At 37.1% G+C, this 15,513-nt stretch overlaps 3 protein-coding genes across 6 annotated transcripts; 1 reads left to right on the top strand and 2 right to left on the bottom strand.

Annotated features, from left to right (window-relative positions):
* Positions 1-97: 97 nt before the first annotated feature.
* si:dkey-85k7.12 (interferon-induced very large GTPase 1) lies at positions 98-9,753 on the bottom strand. 2 transcript variants are annotated; one of them, XM_043243946.1, is made up of 6 exons: positions 9,421-9,753; positions 6,665-6,725; positions 6,414-6,519; positions 5,783-6,013; positions 5,405-5,665; positions 98-5,316 (listed from the first exon to the last, which is right to left on the bottom strand). In XM_043243946.1, the coding sequence occupies exons 2-6, from the start codon at positions 6,683-6,685 to the stop codon at positions 626-628; spliced, it is 5,310 nt and encodes a 1,769-aa protein (XP_043099881.1). In that variant the 5' UTR covers positions 6,686-6,725; positions 9,421-9,753; the 3' UTR covers positions 98-625. The 2 variants fall into 2 exon arrangements, with proteins under 2 accessions (XP_043099881.1, XP_043099882.1); XM_043243947.1 differs by having other exon boundaries at positions 6,665-6,714.
* On the top strand, positions 7,348-14,431 carry LOC122348481 (endonuclease domain-containing 1 protein-like). 3 transcript variants are annotated; one of them, XM_043243954.1, is made up of 3 exons: positions 7,348-8,959; positions 10,421-10,668; positions 10,908-12,302. In XM_043243954.1, exons 2-3 carry the CDS (start codon positions 10,483-10,485, stop codon positions 11,505-11,507), a joined length of 786 nt encoding a protein of 261 aa, XP_043099889.1. In that variant the 5' UTR covers positions 7,348-8,959; positions 10,421-10,482; the 3' UTR covers positions 11,508-12,302. The 3 variants fall into 3 exon arrangements, with proteins under 3 accessions (XP_043099889.1, XP_043099890.1, XP_043099888.1); XM_043243955.1 differs by lacking the exon at positions 7,348-8,959 and adding an exon at positions 9,479-9,607; XM_043243953.1 differs by lacking the exon at positions 7,348-8,959 and adding an exon at positions 13,115-14,431 and having other exon boundaries at positions 10,604-10,668; positions 10,815-12,617.
* A 6-nt stretch (positions 14,432-14,437) lies between these two features.
* ufsp1 (UFM1-specific peptidase 1 (non-functional)) lies at positions 14,438-15,503 on the bottom strand. Its single transcript, XM_043243956.1, has one exon. It carries the CDS (start codon positions 15,392-15,394, stop codon positions 14,654-14,656), a length of 741 nt encoding a protein of 246 aa, XP_043099891.1. The 5' UTR covers positions 15,395-15,503; the 3' UTR covers positions 14,438-14,653.
* Between the last annotated feature and the right edge of the window lie 10 nt (positions 15,504-15,513).

The raw sequence follows: 15,513 nt of genomic DNA, 5'->3' as shown, positions 1-15,513 counted from the left end.
AGAGTAGTGGAATAAACGCCATTTAGGAATAATATCTCATGTGTTTAGATCAAGATTAGAATCTTTAAAAAAAATAACTGTGCAGTTCTACAGAACATAGGATATAACATTTGCATTTATTTATTTAGAAAGCACTTCATTCCAAGGCTGTTTAATTGCTTACATTAAGTTGTCAAAAACAATAATACATCAAAATCAGTACATAAAACATTTGTTTTGTTTTTTATTATTATTATTATTATTATTATTATTATTATTAATAGTTTATAATTCTGCTTCCAAGTATTACAAAAGTATTAACTATATATTTGTTACCATTATAAAGAAATGAATGACTAAAGTTAATGAGTTATTTTAACACATTAAGGCTCCCAAAAAACCCTGGAAGGTAGAAGAAAAAAATAAAAAAGGAGTAATCTTTAGAAAAACAATAGAAATAAAAATGACCACTAACCTATGAAACCTTTCACCATTGTACTGTATGTTGCACATTGAAATATGACAGTTTTCTTTCTCTAAGCGAAAATGTCATTGATATGAATTTCCAATTCCTATGTGTAAGTATTATTGTTGGTTACTGGAACACATCTGAAACCATTTGGAGATAATAGCATTTTGCAATTGTTTACTTGATGTTGAAAGACTCGTTTAAACTGTTCTCTGCTTGCTTCTTTGTGATAGATTTCCAGGTCAAGGGTATGTCAGCAGAACGAGCACTGTATTCTTTAGCAAACTTAGTGTTGAAACGGGCCATCACATATTTCCAGTAGTCTGAGGCCTGTATGCTAGCATCCGCAGGGATGTGCCAGTCGGGAAAGATTTCTCTGTATCTTTTGTAAGGATGATACTTATAATAAGTTTGATAACACTTAAATTGTACTTCACTGTGGACATCTGTTGAACAGATATTAGTCACTAATTTTTCATCATCTTCATATCTCATTTGGCCAAGTCCCTTAGGTCTGTGAACTGAAGCACAATGTTCAGTGTGGGCTTTTCCACCAGCCTCACACGGAGCACGGCAGAATGGACACTGTTTCCCACATCCAAACACTTGCTTGAAGAGCTCATCCTGGGGTTTCATTTTGAGCATTTTGAGTTTGATCTGTATGTCGACTCTCTTCAGTTGTTCCTTCAGTGTCTGCTCCATCTCTTCAACAGATTTGATTATCCAGTTTGCAAATGGCTCTTGAGAAGCATTGTTTAGGACCATCACTGTTTCTAGAGCATCTTTGGGAATTACAAGCTTTTGCCCAAGCATCCTGCATATGCACTGAATGAATCCTTTGATACCATCTTCATTTGTTTTATTTTGTGCCATTTTGACAACCTCTAGTATCTCCTTGATGATTCCTCTAAGGTGACGATCCTCCAACTCAGACACCTCATGGTGATTTGAAAATTGTTTGGTGATTTGATCTAATATCCAGCCCTTTGCAAAATCTTCATAGGTGCTAATGTATTTCACATACTGTTCAAAGTTGTCTTCAATCAAAAGTTGCTTTAAGAGCGAGTACTGGAAAAATGCACGAGTGCTAAATTGAAATGCATTTTTTCCATGAAGCATTTTGTCAACAATGTCTGGACCTAAAGAATTGTAGACGAATGCCTGAACTGCAGGCATCAAGCACAATGTAGTGAATTCTTCAGCCTTTCTCTGACACTGATCGCGATCATGAAACAGGTCCTTGAAATCATTGTGATATTTGTTTTTATACTGATCAAGGCATCTGCGTGGGTCATTTGCCTTAATGAAATGATCATGCATGTCTTGAAATACTTTTGCAGACATCCCACAAATGTGCAGTTTCAAGGACAGTTCAAATTCATCTGAAAACCCCATATTCTTGTTGGACATAAATCTTTCATCAATTTTGTGTAAAATCTCCTGAATGTAGGCGTCGTGGTAATCTAAAAGTGTTGCGGTCTTCTCCTGGACAAGCTGAGAGCATGTCTGAATGATACTGTCTGCTAAATTTTGTAGGTCTACTGCAGAGTTGTCATTAATCATGCGTTTGAACCACCTTTTGTAAAATACTTCTTTAGTGACTTTGAACACCCCATTTCCACAAGTCTTCAGATTCGCTGTACTTAACTGTTCAGCAACATAACTTCCTTTCTGTTTCATGTTTGCTCGAAGTTGCCACAAAACAAAATCAAAAATATTTTTCCGCTTCAATCCATTAAATGACAGCTCATTTATTGTTTCTTGCCATATTTGTCCAAAATTTCTGTCAAGCTGCTCATCTGTCATATGTGCAACGCTCTTGGAGCTGTTGGTTTTGCGCAACTCCTCCAGTAGGCCCAGCACTTTTTTCTCCATTGTATCAGTGAATGTTTTCTTGATGTTATCCAGATTGTTCATCCCTCTCCTAATTTCCACTGTTGCCTCAAGATGTGTCCGCAGAGAGCTCTCCGTTTCCCTCCTGAGAGATTTTACACTGCTCACAAAGTCTTCTTTGTACTTTTCCACAAGGTAGACATGCCCCTCTGTTTGTTCAAAGTATTTGGAAAGGTTTTCCATTGTGGTCTTTTCCAGTGAGTCAAGCTTTGTGACAGCTTCTTGTTTCATTTTGCATAAAAGATCTTTTAGATCTGACTTGTCTGATTTCAGTTTGACCATCTCAAAATTTGACACTCTGGTTTCAGCTACTGTTAACCAAGAGTGCATGTCCTTCTTGAAAGACCATTCCCATTTATGAAATTCTGCACACAGTTTCATGTATGCATCAGCCACCAAGCTATTCCTGAAACTAAATATGAAGTTTTCATATTTGACTGCATTCCACAAGCTTTTTGTCCACTCCAAAAATTCTGTTATGTTGTTCCCAGATGTTTTGAGTTTGCATTTTCCAATGACATCAATCATGTTCTTCTTAAGCTCATAGACCGCCTCTGAATAGCCAGCATTCACTGGTGCCATTGGAGGATTTCCATGCCAGAGTCCAGGAATATACCAATTGCAAGTCTCTGGATCATACTCCATCACATCAGTAAACATTTTATAATCTTTCTTGTTCTCCATTTTAGCAGCTGCCTCTGTCATCTCATTCAGCTGCTCTAGCAGAAGCTTTCGGTCTCTCATGTTCTTGTCATGGGCTGATACATCAGCAACATTTTGATGGACAAATTGACAACTGGGTTTTTTTCCAATTTCTTTCATTCTGAGAAAAGCATGGACCACAATCTGTAAAATGTCCTTCATCTCTGTGGAATTCTCCATTGCAATGTTGATGATTGTGATGTCACTCAATCCAACAACAAGTGTGGCTAATTCATTGTCGTGCTCATGGCTATCATCTAGTTTTGCCAGCTCTGGAGATTTTAGACCTTCTGTGTCAATTATTACTAAATAATCACAGCCAAGTTTTGTCTTGATGTCCTCGGTGACTTTGATCAATTGCATAAAAGCTCCTCTGGTGCATCGTCCACTGCTGACTGCAAACTGAACTCCAAACATGGTGTTCAACAAGGTGGACTTCCCTGTGCTCTGGACGCCTAAAACTGTGACCACCATGATTTTATTATTAGGCTGCACCAAAGAGTTCAAATACTGAAGCACATCACTCACCCATCTGAGAGGAATATTTGATGCATCTCCATCAACCAGTTCCAGAGGGAAGCCATTCAACATCAGCTCAGCACATAGCCGAGGTAAATGGAGCATTTGTTGACGCGATTCTAAGTTTTCTGGAAGAGACACAGCAGCTTCATAGAGTTGGCCCATTTCACGCAAGAAGTGCTCTATTCCTAAAGAACTGTTAGAGATCTGTTGGTCAAGCTGTGCAATTTCCTCTTTGTTTTCTAACAGCTGCTGACATTTTTCTTTGTACTGCTCTCGGAGGCTAGAGAGGTTTTTTCGGGAGAGATTGTCAAGGTTCATCCGCATCCACTTCAAGAAGTACGACCTCTCCTGGTTGGAGCTTGATAGTGCACTAACAAAACAGGACATGGTCTCTGAGATGTCATATTTACTCTGCTGTTTCCTGAGTTCAGTCTTTTTAATCTGAAGATCACTCTTGTACGTCTCTATGTTTTGATCTCCAGCTTTCCGGAGTCTGCATTCCTCTTTTTCCAGTTTTGCTAAATCTTTCCAGATTTTACCCTGAAGGGGAAGCTGCTTTTCTTTGAACTGCAGTGTGTCCTGTATATTTTTCGTTAAGACATGCGCATTATTTTTTGCATTCTGACATTCCTGGATGTCTTCATCAACCAAAATTCCAAGTTCATGTGCTATAGTGTCCATTTCCTCCAGCCGTGCTTTGTTGGCATGATTATTGATTATGTGATTTATTGAAGAATGCAGATTTTTAACAAAATTTGCATCATTTTGATTAGTCTTCAGAATTATGTTGTTTTTCTTCAAACTCATTTCAAAAGCTGTTCTTTTCAGCTGCTCTAAATCAAAGGTTTTTCTTTGTACATTGCCTACTAAAAAAAACTGTGATTTAGCATGTTGGTTGGTGAGTAACTTGTAGTTTGTGTCCAAATTGTCAAAAAACACAAAAACTGCAGTGGAGGCCTGGCATAAAAAGGAGTACTGTGTTTCAAAGGTCCTGATGTCACCTCTCAAGTTTGCAAAAGCCAAGGGTTCAGGGAAAACATCAATGTTTTTGTTTCCACAAGGTAGATACCAACCCATCTCCACTAACCCATTTGATATCTTTCTTGGAATGTCTCCGCAATCCATATCACGATGTACAAAAATGTCATGATACTGCTGGGGGTTGCTAAGCAATTTGTTTAGGATCTGAGATTTGGAAATGCTGCAATCACCAAGTCTAACAAAAGACACTAGGGGTAACTTAAAGCGAACAATCCTCTCCTCCACAAAGCCTTTTGGGTCTGACAAGGAATGAGGTCTAAATTTTTTCACGATATCTCTCATGGCCCAAAGCATGAACATACACTGTTGAGTGTCAGAGTTTGGAAGAAGCAAAGGAACAGAGAACTGACACATTGACATTTTTGAGGCCATTTCCTGTTGGAGGAAACCATCTGAACAAAGGAAAAGGGCAGACACTATGTCTATAGGATTTACACTGCTATTCTGATCATTCAGAAAATCAAATGTGTCATTGTATAAATCTAAGCTTGACAAATCCTCACTCTCATCAGATGAATATTTTACACCTCTTGCAGTCACATTTACCATCATCAGTTTCTTCAGAAAGAGCCATGGCAAGGATGATAGAGACTGGGCTGGCTCATCTGTCACTGACCTCTTCTCAATCTGTAGCACATCGCTGAGTGAGAGTTTGTTTGGGTAGTATTTCTCCAAGCCCAGATCCTGTAAAAGACTCTGGATGTTTGTTTCTGTTGAAAAAAAAATACAAATTTTACTTCTACTCTAATTTAAAAAAATGTTTTCAAATTCTATAAAATGAGCCATATCAATACTAACTTGTTTGAGCATATGTGACTGTTTCTTTACTTCTGTTGTCATTTGGAAGCACTTTAGTAATGTAAAAAGAGTACTTCTTTCCAGGACTTAGGTCACAGAAAACCACAGTTCTTGATTTTGTTATCTCTTCCTGAATGTTTCTTCCATTCTGGCTGCAGGCAATATGAAATGTATTCTCCTCACTGCCAAATGCATCCCAAATAAGAGAAACTGATGTGGTGCCCACACTCTCAACCTTGAAGTTTTTAGGTGGGACTGGCCCTGCAATGAAAACAATACAAATATTTATATCATTCTTTCTTTTTTATTTAAAGACTAAAGACACACTGTAATACAATTCTATATTAATACTGCATAGACAGATTGAAAGACAATTACTGGTGCACGCAGTCACTTTAACTCCCACACTGCGTTCTCCATTTTCTGAGACTGAAACAAGCTTGAATGTGTACTCAGTCCCTGGACACAGATCTTCCACCTCTATGGTTGAGGCATTTGTGAAAGTAGAAGTCTTTGTAGATGTGAGACTGCAGTAGGTCAACTCAAATGTAGATACGTTGTCTGGCTTATCCCAAGCAAGAGTAACAGAACTGGTACCAATAAGCAGCACTGAAATAGCATTTGGCACAGGGAGAAAAGAACAATACATGTCTGAAAAATACTGTAAGTACAGATTAGTTTATCAGTCAGTGTACAGTAACCAGTGCTTTATATTTCAATCAACAATACAGATGTTTAAGAAGATATACAAACTGTTTTCTATGCCTCTCAGATGCAAGGTAAGTTGTTCTCTTTTTTGTAGTAATATGCACTTATGCATTATGCACAGTAAGACAGTAAAAATGTGACAACAGGGTTCATTTTTATTTCTTGATGTAAAGTAATTCAAATAACAGTAATAATGAAAAGTTACTAACAGCTGTATAAAGCAAGCATTCATTTAAATTGTGGACAACATCACATTCTCAAAGATGAGTATACGCTCCTGACACAAGGGTATTTCTGTTACCTTGTAATTTGGAAGCATCTTCCTTTTGATATGACTCAACAGCATGTTCTCCTGAAGAAAATGTTTGATGTTCGCCTTCAAGGTATTTACTTGCATCTGCAAATTTCTTAATTTAAACATTTTTTAACAATTAGAGGGAGTTAGCCAAGAATAAATTTAATTTAAATTATTAAGTGTATGGCAATATTAATGATTAAATCTAAGGCGCATCACAAATAAATCTTGTGAAATTAAGAAAAAGAGATACTTACTTCATCACCGGGGCCGGCCATTCCAGCTGCTTGTGAGATGACAGAGACTCCTAAAAGCAAACTGATGCAGTTTTAATTATATTAAATTAATAAATTGCAACCTACAGATCGTGGCGGGACTGCATGTGTTGCCCCGCCCCACACCTACCTGATTGGTTCAATCGTGTTTCATAGGCATACTTATGGATGGAGTTTGTTGATTAAAAAGCTAAAAATGTTGTGCAGTTTCCAAAGATGTAAAGTACTTGAGTAATTTTACTTGATTAATGTACTTACGTATTATTAAACAAACTGTACTTTTAACTGATTATATTTAAGAAAAAAACAGTACTTTGTACTCCTTTTCAATTTTAAATTCCACTTAAAAAGTATACTACATTTTTATTTTATCTTATGCAAATTAAATATGGTAAACTTAAGCTCAAATGTGCGTGTTTGATCTTAGAACCAATAATCATTATTTACACACAACAAGCACACACACATTTCTACTTCAGTTATGACTTTCATCAGATGCTTGTTGAGGCAGCAAGGTTGTGTTTTCTCCCTAATAAGATTATTCATTATATATATATATATATATATATATATATATATATATATATATATATATATATATATATATATATATATATATATATATATTTGCAATAAAAAAATTTATATAATATTTTTTTTGGGAATTTTTTTAAATTAAATGTTTAGTGGTGTTCTATAAATTTGTATAAATGATAAGTTATTATATGACACATTGAGTAGAAATTTGGACTCAATTATATATATATTTTTTATTTTTAACAATTACATGATCTTTACATTAATCCATATAATTAGTTGCAAAAAGTCTAATTAAAAAAGGATTAATTATCCTTTTAGATAGTGACTTAGACAAAAGTGGCCTTTGAAAACATTTTATTTCATTCTCTCCTCATTAAATCAACCCCATCCTATTTGGAAAATGTTTCTAACCTCTGCATCACATTGTTCTTAAAAGTGATAGTTCACACAAGCAAAGATTTTTAGTCTGTATAATGCAAGGGGGCAGGACCACTACAGAAAATCAAGTTTGAAATATTAGTATTTGTAATTTTCTTACATATGCCTATTGTTTAATTTAAGAAGACATTGATTCATTAACAGGGAGTGTATGACTTACTGTCATATTCAGTGTGTAATTTTTTAAGTGTCATTGTTTGGATTTTGGAGACAATTATAGTTGCATATATTTATAAGTCACAAGGTTGATAAATGTTGTGTGCCATATAATTTTTATGAAACTTTAATTTTCTTCACTACATTGCAAAGCATAGAGTTTTCTCTCATCTTTGTTTTAAAGTTAAGAAATCGAGAAAACTGCATTCCTACTGAAACATTCTGTGGTAATTTTGCAATAAAAGGGATTTATTTCAAGTCAGATCCAAAAACCTCACAGCCACCTGGGGTCAAATAACTACAATGAACTAATTTAATTATGGCTATATTAAAAGAATATCTTCTCCTATACCAATTTTGTGACTGAATCTATTGAGACGATTCTTTTCAGTCAGCTGGTTCACAAATAGGCTACTACAATGGTTCCCAACCACGTTCCTGAAGGCTCCCCAACACTGCATGTTTTCCATGTCTCCTTAACCAAACTCACCTGATTCAGCCCATTAGTAGAGACTCCAAAGATCTGAAATAGCCGTGTCAGACAAAGGAGAGAAGCAAAACGTGCAGTGCTGGGGGCCTCCAGGAACGCGGCTGGGAACCACTGGGCTACCACAAATTATTAATTTGTGAATACGACTGATCCAGAAGATTAAACTTGCAGCAGGCAAAATCTCATGTCATGGTTAAATAAAACAGACACAGAGAGTCAAGTTAACCATACAACTGAATTTGTCTGGTTCTCTGAGCCATCCGAGTAATATGATATTCATAATAATAATCAGACTGAGCTCTAATCTGTTGAAGCTCAAATTTGAGTGGAAGCAGACACCTCTTTTTAACTGGAGATTACTGGTGAAAGTGCACAGTTTTATCAGATGATGTGATTCCTTTACAAATCCATGCACTACTGTTTTACACCAACTCCGAGCATTTTCTATCATGTATGCCTATGAAGGCGACCGAGCCAATCAGAGCAAATACGGGGCGGAGCGACACGTGCAGCTCTGATCTGCACGCTGTGTAGCTACTTGAAGAAGAAGAAAAACAGCTTGCAAATCGAAGGCCATTATCGTGGGTTCGATGCAGTGAGAGCAAGAACTGATGATTGTAATAATAATAACAATACCTAGGCCTACCTTGAATGTAAGTCGATTTGGATAAATGGTGAAAACGTATTAATTAATGATACATTGTAAACAATAACCACATGCGGTAGAGCACATAGACCGTAAAAGTAAGGAATCACATGTTTACAGCGACTCAATTGGCCCATGGGATATAAATCAGAAAAATTAATTCGTGAAAAATTACCCGCGTCCCACTGCTAATGATTCCCGTGTGCTCACTGAAGTTGCAACTAGCAATTTAAGCACGATGCTTTCTGTTAAGCTATTAACGCCTGTGTGAAACTACAGGCTGGTCGATAGATTCTTTAACCACTCTGATAACTAGTCTTTTATCATCACCTGGGCGGGGGAAGTCTGAGCTATCGTCATTTGATAAACGTCTGTCCTCTGAAGCTACATTTACAATAATGGTCTAACACTAGAAAAATAAAGACAGTTATTCATCAAATCTGGATTAATACGGAATGTTGTACTTACAATTGGTTATCCACTTCCTAAGTGAAACAAAACCTCTGAACTTCGAAGTCGTCATCCGGTCTTCTTTTAGCGGAATCTAACCACGAGACATTAGGCTAACTTCACCCTGCACAAAGTGAGGGTCTGGGCAGACTAAACCATTTAGGCAACTATTATTTCAAATGCACCGCGACAGCGTTAACTTAGTGTAAGTTTAAAATATATATATTTGTTTACCCTTTCGTTGTTCCGAACTACATTTATTCATTAGGTTTGCTGATAAAAGTAACAAAAGCTAATTTTTCAGTGGTTTGGTCCTAACGCCGAAAATGAAACTGATTAATCTAAAACGAAACTTTCAAATGAAACCTTTCTTGTGGGGAGTTGTGGGAAACGCGTTAAGCCGGATGCAGCATCACTTTATCTATAGGTTTTTTTTCATGGGAAAACATAGTTTCTATAGTGCCAGTACATAGTATGCGTCACCAAAAAGTATATATATATATATATATATATATATATATATATATATATATATATATATATATATATATATATATATATATATATTTAGTACAATTCTGGTACAAAAAAAACTTTTTTAGAACACATTGATGAGATTATATTGCATGCTTTGTTTAAATCCATAAAGGGACATTTCTACAAAAAAGAAAAAAAGTGTGGTATGTTTGTATTTTATTTTAAGGAATATACTCTGATTGCCATCATTAAGCCTGATTTCTTTACAAGCTGAATCTGTTGTCGTTCAGACTTTTTTCGAAAACCTCCTAGTCTTCCATTGGTTTACACAGCATGGCGGGTTAACCATGCTTTGCATATGGTAGCTTTCATACTTTCAGTTATCAGTCTGGTTTGGAACACCATGGAAGAACAAACGGATCTGCCTGTCTTTGCATTTAAAAACTTGAATTTGTGTCGGAAACGCTGATAATTTAACAGCTTCTCGCTTTCCCGATGGCTCTTTGTAAGATTTTTATCTTCAGGCTTCTTCTGTTGACAGGTTTGTGTCTGGCAGGTGGCTCAGTCTCTGACAGCTTTAAAGAATGCAGTCAGTTCTTCTACATGCACACAGCACCCACAGGTATCCGAGGGGGCAATCTAAAGAGGATATGCCAGCGATACGAAGATAAAGTACGTTACGCCACACTGTATGACAGCGGTCATCGTTTGGCTCTTTATTCCGCTTACACCTTCAAAAAGTCAGATGGACAGAGGAGGATGGACACACCCTGGATGTATGAACCGCAGGTAGCAGATTTCTTTAGCTTTGTCTCTGGATATTTAAAATAACAAATAAATAACTCAGTTAATAAAATAATAATTTGTGTATTTCATAACATTTCAAAAAGCTATTCTGCATAATTTAAACAAAATTGTCTTTATTTTGACAACAGAGAACTCATCACATAACACTGAATGGTCCCGTACAAATACTGTTGTTCTGTCAATATGAGTTTCTATATGATTGTTGATTTCTTGCTCATCAGCTGGTTTCTGCTGATGAAAGTGGAAACATGAGAGAGTTGCCCTCTAGTGATGAAACGGACCAACTGCTTGAGGAGAGCCAGGCTGTGCTCACCGACTATGTTGATGCAGTGGAGTACGAACGTGGCCCACTTAACCCTGACCAGCACCAGGCAGACAACCAGGACAAAGCAGCTACCTATACTCTCACAAATGTGGTACCTCAGATCACAGACTTATTAGAGGGTCCATGGGCCATTTATATTGATAGGGTGCGCCGCCGCCTGAATAACTTCTGCCACGGTGCTGCCTATGTGGTGACGGGGGTGACTGTATCAGGGGTGACCATACGAAGAGGAAGAGAGGACCGCATGACCGTCCCAAAACACTTGTGGTCCGCATATTGCTGTCCACGGTTCGATCGAAACTCACCCTATGATGTGCGATACATGTTTCCCACTTATGCAGCGTATGCTTTGAATGAGATAGTGGGACACAGTGTTACAGAAGTGCCTTTGAATGCTTTAGAGACCTTTCTAAAAAGTCAGACTGGCATGGAAAAAAGCGTGAGCATCTTTTTCAAAGACTGTCTTACAGAAAATACACATACCAATAGGAAGTGAATGAAAGACTGAATACAGTAAAGCCTGCACTAGAAAAGAGAATAAAATCACCTATCAGACACTGTTGTACTCTTTATAGATGATTTCCATATTATCATGACTTTACATAGCTTGTATTACTGCATGAACTGATGAAATTGTGAACACAGTTCACTGGTGGCTAATCATATAATTAAGAGACTGCTGGAAGGTGTGTCCTAAGAGTTTTTATGTTGTTTTTTACTGAACAACAGTACTATAGGTGCAACACAGAGAGAGAAGTCAATTAACAGTCCATATTGCATTAACAATTGTTTCTTCTCACATTTGTGAAGAAAACATTTGTCTGAAAGTATAATTTACTTACATTTAAATTCACTGTCATTTTCTAATACAACCTAGTCAGGCTTGATGTCAAATAAGAAAATGATATTCACCTTTAAGAAGCCAATGAACATTAGGCCACCGGGGAGCAAATTTACCTTGCTGCTTTGCATGTAGATGAAGATAATGGCACGCTGAAGTTCGTCTTATCACTTTTGAAGTTTGTATTATTGTAAATGAGACTATCTCAACATGGTTTTGCATGTCCTTTATACTCTACAGAATTCAATGGCTCTCATTTTATTCTCCACCTACCAGGGAAGAGTCAGTCAATGTTAAATGAGAAAAAGACAGTCAACTGGAGACCGTGAATAAACCAGCCACAGAAAAAAGAGCAAAGTTTTTTTTCAGATTTTTTTTCTTGTGATACCTTTGGTCCAAAGAACATTTTACCAAGAAGAAAGACTTTAAGAAACTCTTTAAGACAACATGAAGCTCACAGTCTCTTGCTGTTCCCGGTTTGGAACCTTTCTGATCCCACTGATGTGTTTGGTATTAAGATCACAAGCTGGAGTGGTGGATGATTTCTCCCAAATAGATCGCTGTAAGGACTTCCTTTATATGGGCACTCCACCACGAGGTTACCTCAGTACTTCTCTAAAGAAGGTCTGCCAGCGCTATGTGGACAAGCCTCGCTTTGTTACTCTCTACGACCCCCAAAAACACATCCCCATCTATTCAGCATACACCTTCAAGAAATCAGATGGGGAGAAACGGGTAGACATTCCCTGGATGTTTGAACCACAGGTGAGTTGAGCTAAGAATAATATATTTTGTATATTGTGTAAGTGTTTAAAAGTTTGAAGGATTTTTTTATAATTATTTTGTAACAACACACATGTTTCTTATGCAACAGAAAGCAGAATGTTAGAATGTTTTCTAAAGGATCATGTAACACTGAAGAGTGGCATAATGGCTGCTGAAAATTCCAATTTGCCATCACAGGAATATAACAAAATATATAATATAAAAATCACTTTTACTACAAAAAATATCAAATAAAAGCAGCCTGAGTGAGCATTACATCTTCTTTTAATTTTTTGAAATGCATAAAACCTCACTCCTCATTTTTTTAATGGCTACGTGACTTTGCAATAAGTAAAAAAATAAATAATCAGTTAAAGTGCTAAAATGTTAACCTCGTTAAATGTTTAAATGGGTTCTGTGCGATTACAATTATGGATCTGAGAATCTAAACTCATCTTAATCTCATTTTCATCACCTGCATTTCTCATTTTGCACAGCTGGCAACTGAGAAAGGAAGCAGTAACATGGAACCCTTTCCTCAGTCTTCCTTAATGCACAAAAACTTTGAAGACACGCAGGCTGTGTTAGAAGACTACGCTGATGTAGTGCAGTATGAACGTGGCCAGATGAACCCAGATGAGCATCAGGCAGACCCCCTCGACAAAGCTGCCACTTACACACTGACCAACGTAGTTCCCCTTATAAGGGAGTTCAATTTTGGTCCCTGGAGCACACAGGTAGAGGTTACCCGTAAACGGCTTAACAATTATTGTCACGGAAAGGCTTATGTGATCACTGGGGTGACAACATCAGGTAATATGATTCGACGGGACAACCTAGATCGTGTCGCTATCCCAGAGTTCATGTGGACAGCTTATTGCTGCACAGATTACGATCACAATGCTCCCTACGCAGAGCGGTATAAGTTTCCAGCGTTTGGCGCCTACGGTCTTAATGATCGAGTAAACAACCACATAGTGGAGGTTCCTATCAAAAATCTGGAGAAGTTTCTCAAGGGCAAAATGGAGGTGGACAAGAACTTTCAGATCTTTTATAGTGACTGTGTGTCAGATGTGTAAGGTTAAATGGATAATGAACCAGTCAAAGGGTTTCATTATGATAAGAATTGCAAATATTAAATTAAATATAAAAACAAATGCATTGCATTTGTGTATGTTGAATGGTAATGTTTTAATTCAATGAAATATAGTAACAGTCCACTCAAAAAAAAAAGTTATCATTTACATCACTCATGTCATTCCAAACTTTTATGAGTTTATTTCTTTTCTTCAACATACAAGAATATATTTAAAAGAATATAAGTAATTGGTCCCCCTTGACCGTGGTATTTTTTTTCAGGTCAATGTGGTAAAGCAACTGTTTGGTTACATACATTCTTTTAAATAATTTATTTTGTGTTCAGCAAAAGAAACTCATAAAGTAACAACATGATAGTGTGAAAATTTTGCATGAACTATCATTTTAAGGCATGTAAATATCCTATATATTAAAATGTACACGCTGATATAAATTTCTTTGGGATGAAGATACTTTTTGTGATTAACCATATCTATGTGCTAAATATTTTAACAAGACAACTAAGCTTCATATCTGGTCCTCATTTATGATCTATACCTTTTTTAGAGTGTATAGATGTTAGTATGCTGTATAACGTTGTATTCCCATCTATAAAGCTAAAGCTTTTTTTCAGTAAATTAATGAGATTAAATTACTATGAATGTAAACAGAACAGACAAACTTCAGGACGCTGTTAACACAAGTCTCATCTTTGAAATAAATATGAAAATGAAAAAGCCACGTGTGGTTCATTTATCAGTTTATTGTCGTGGTATGACATTGAAATACTACTTTGCTCTTACTGTGACCGTTTTGAGGCACACGCTAAGGCAAGAAAAAAAATTAGCATGGATATAAATTGCATTTTTATTTAGTTATTTTATTCATGCGATTGGGTGAAACAGCAAAACAAAACTTGTCAGATTACAACATAATCAAGGGGAGAAAAACCAACACTGTCACTTCTTAGCAGTAAGAGGGAGACAAACATTGTAGAAAGAGCACTGATCCAAAGAACCAACTGCTTTCCATGAAACCCAACCTTGACTTTGCAATGACTTTTTATCCAAGGGACAGCCAAAGTAATGAGGGTCCATAACAAGCAAATAACTCCCCAATTTACCAGTGCACACACCTAAGATCCCCTTAGAAGAATTGTCCCTGTCTCCTCCCATCATGACAGGTGACCCACAGGTAAGAAAGTGGTCATGAAGATCTTCTACGGCTTGGCCAAGCTCCTTGCCATACCGCACATGCAATATGCGGCAGGGAACATCATAGAGCTGGACAAGAACAAGACTTGCCTCAAATGTCCCAATCCACTCCCTGGATCCCAGGAACGAATCAGGTTTGTCCCCTATTTCCACCAAAGTTTGTTGTATTTCAGAAAGACTAGGTGGGTGTCTGCTCACAGTGGTAGGTTGGTTAAAACTCAACCATGAAGCCATGGTCTGAATAGTCCTGTATCCACAACCCCAACCTCTGTCATCCTTGCCATCGCAACCGTAATGATAATAGAGGCACTCTCCTGATATTACCGAGCATCTGTCACAATCTGGAGATGGCTGAGGCAGCCCGTCGTGTGCGTTCCTTACTAATGTCTCCTTCCATGTTATGTTATTGGCTGTCATCGGAGTTTGTCCAGAAACGTGTCTACCCCAATCTATACACTCAGTTTTCTTATGTGTCTCTCTTTCCATGTCTGTGCGTGTACATAAGCGACGACAACTACGGTTCACACACTAAAAATACGAATGTACGTTAATGCGGCTTCATCTCGACACCGATGTCCATCGATAAAACACTTCCCTCTGATCTA

This window comes from Puntigrus tetrazona, chromosome 7 (genome assembly GCF_018831695.1).
Source record: "Puntigrus tetrazona isolate hp1 chromosome 7, ASM1883169v1, whole genome shotgun sequence".
In the NCBI taxonomy this organism is placed as follows: Eukaryota; Metazoa; Chordata; class Actinopteri; order Cypriniformes; family Cyprinidae; genus Puntigrus; species Puntigrus tetrazona.
This window is presented reverse-complemented; position numbering and strand designations above follow the sequence as displayed.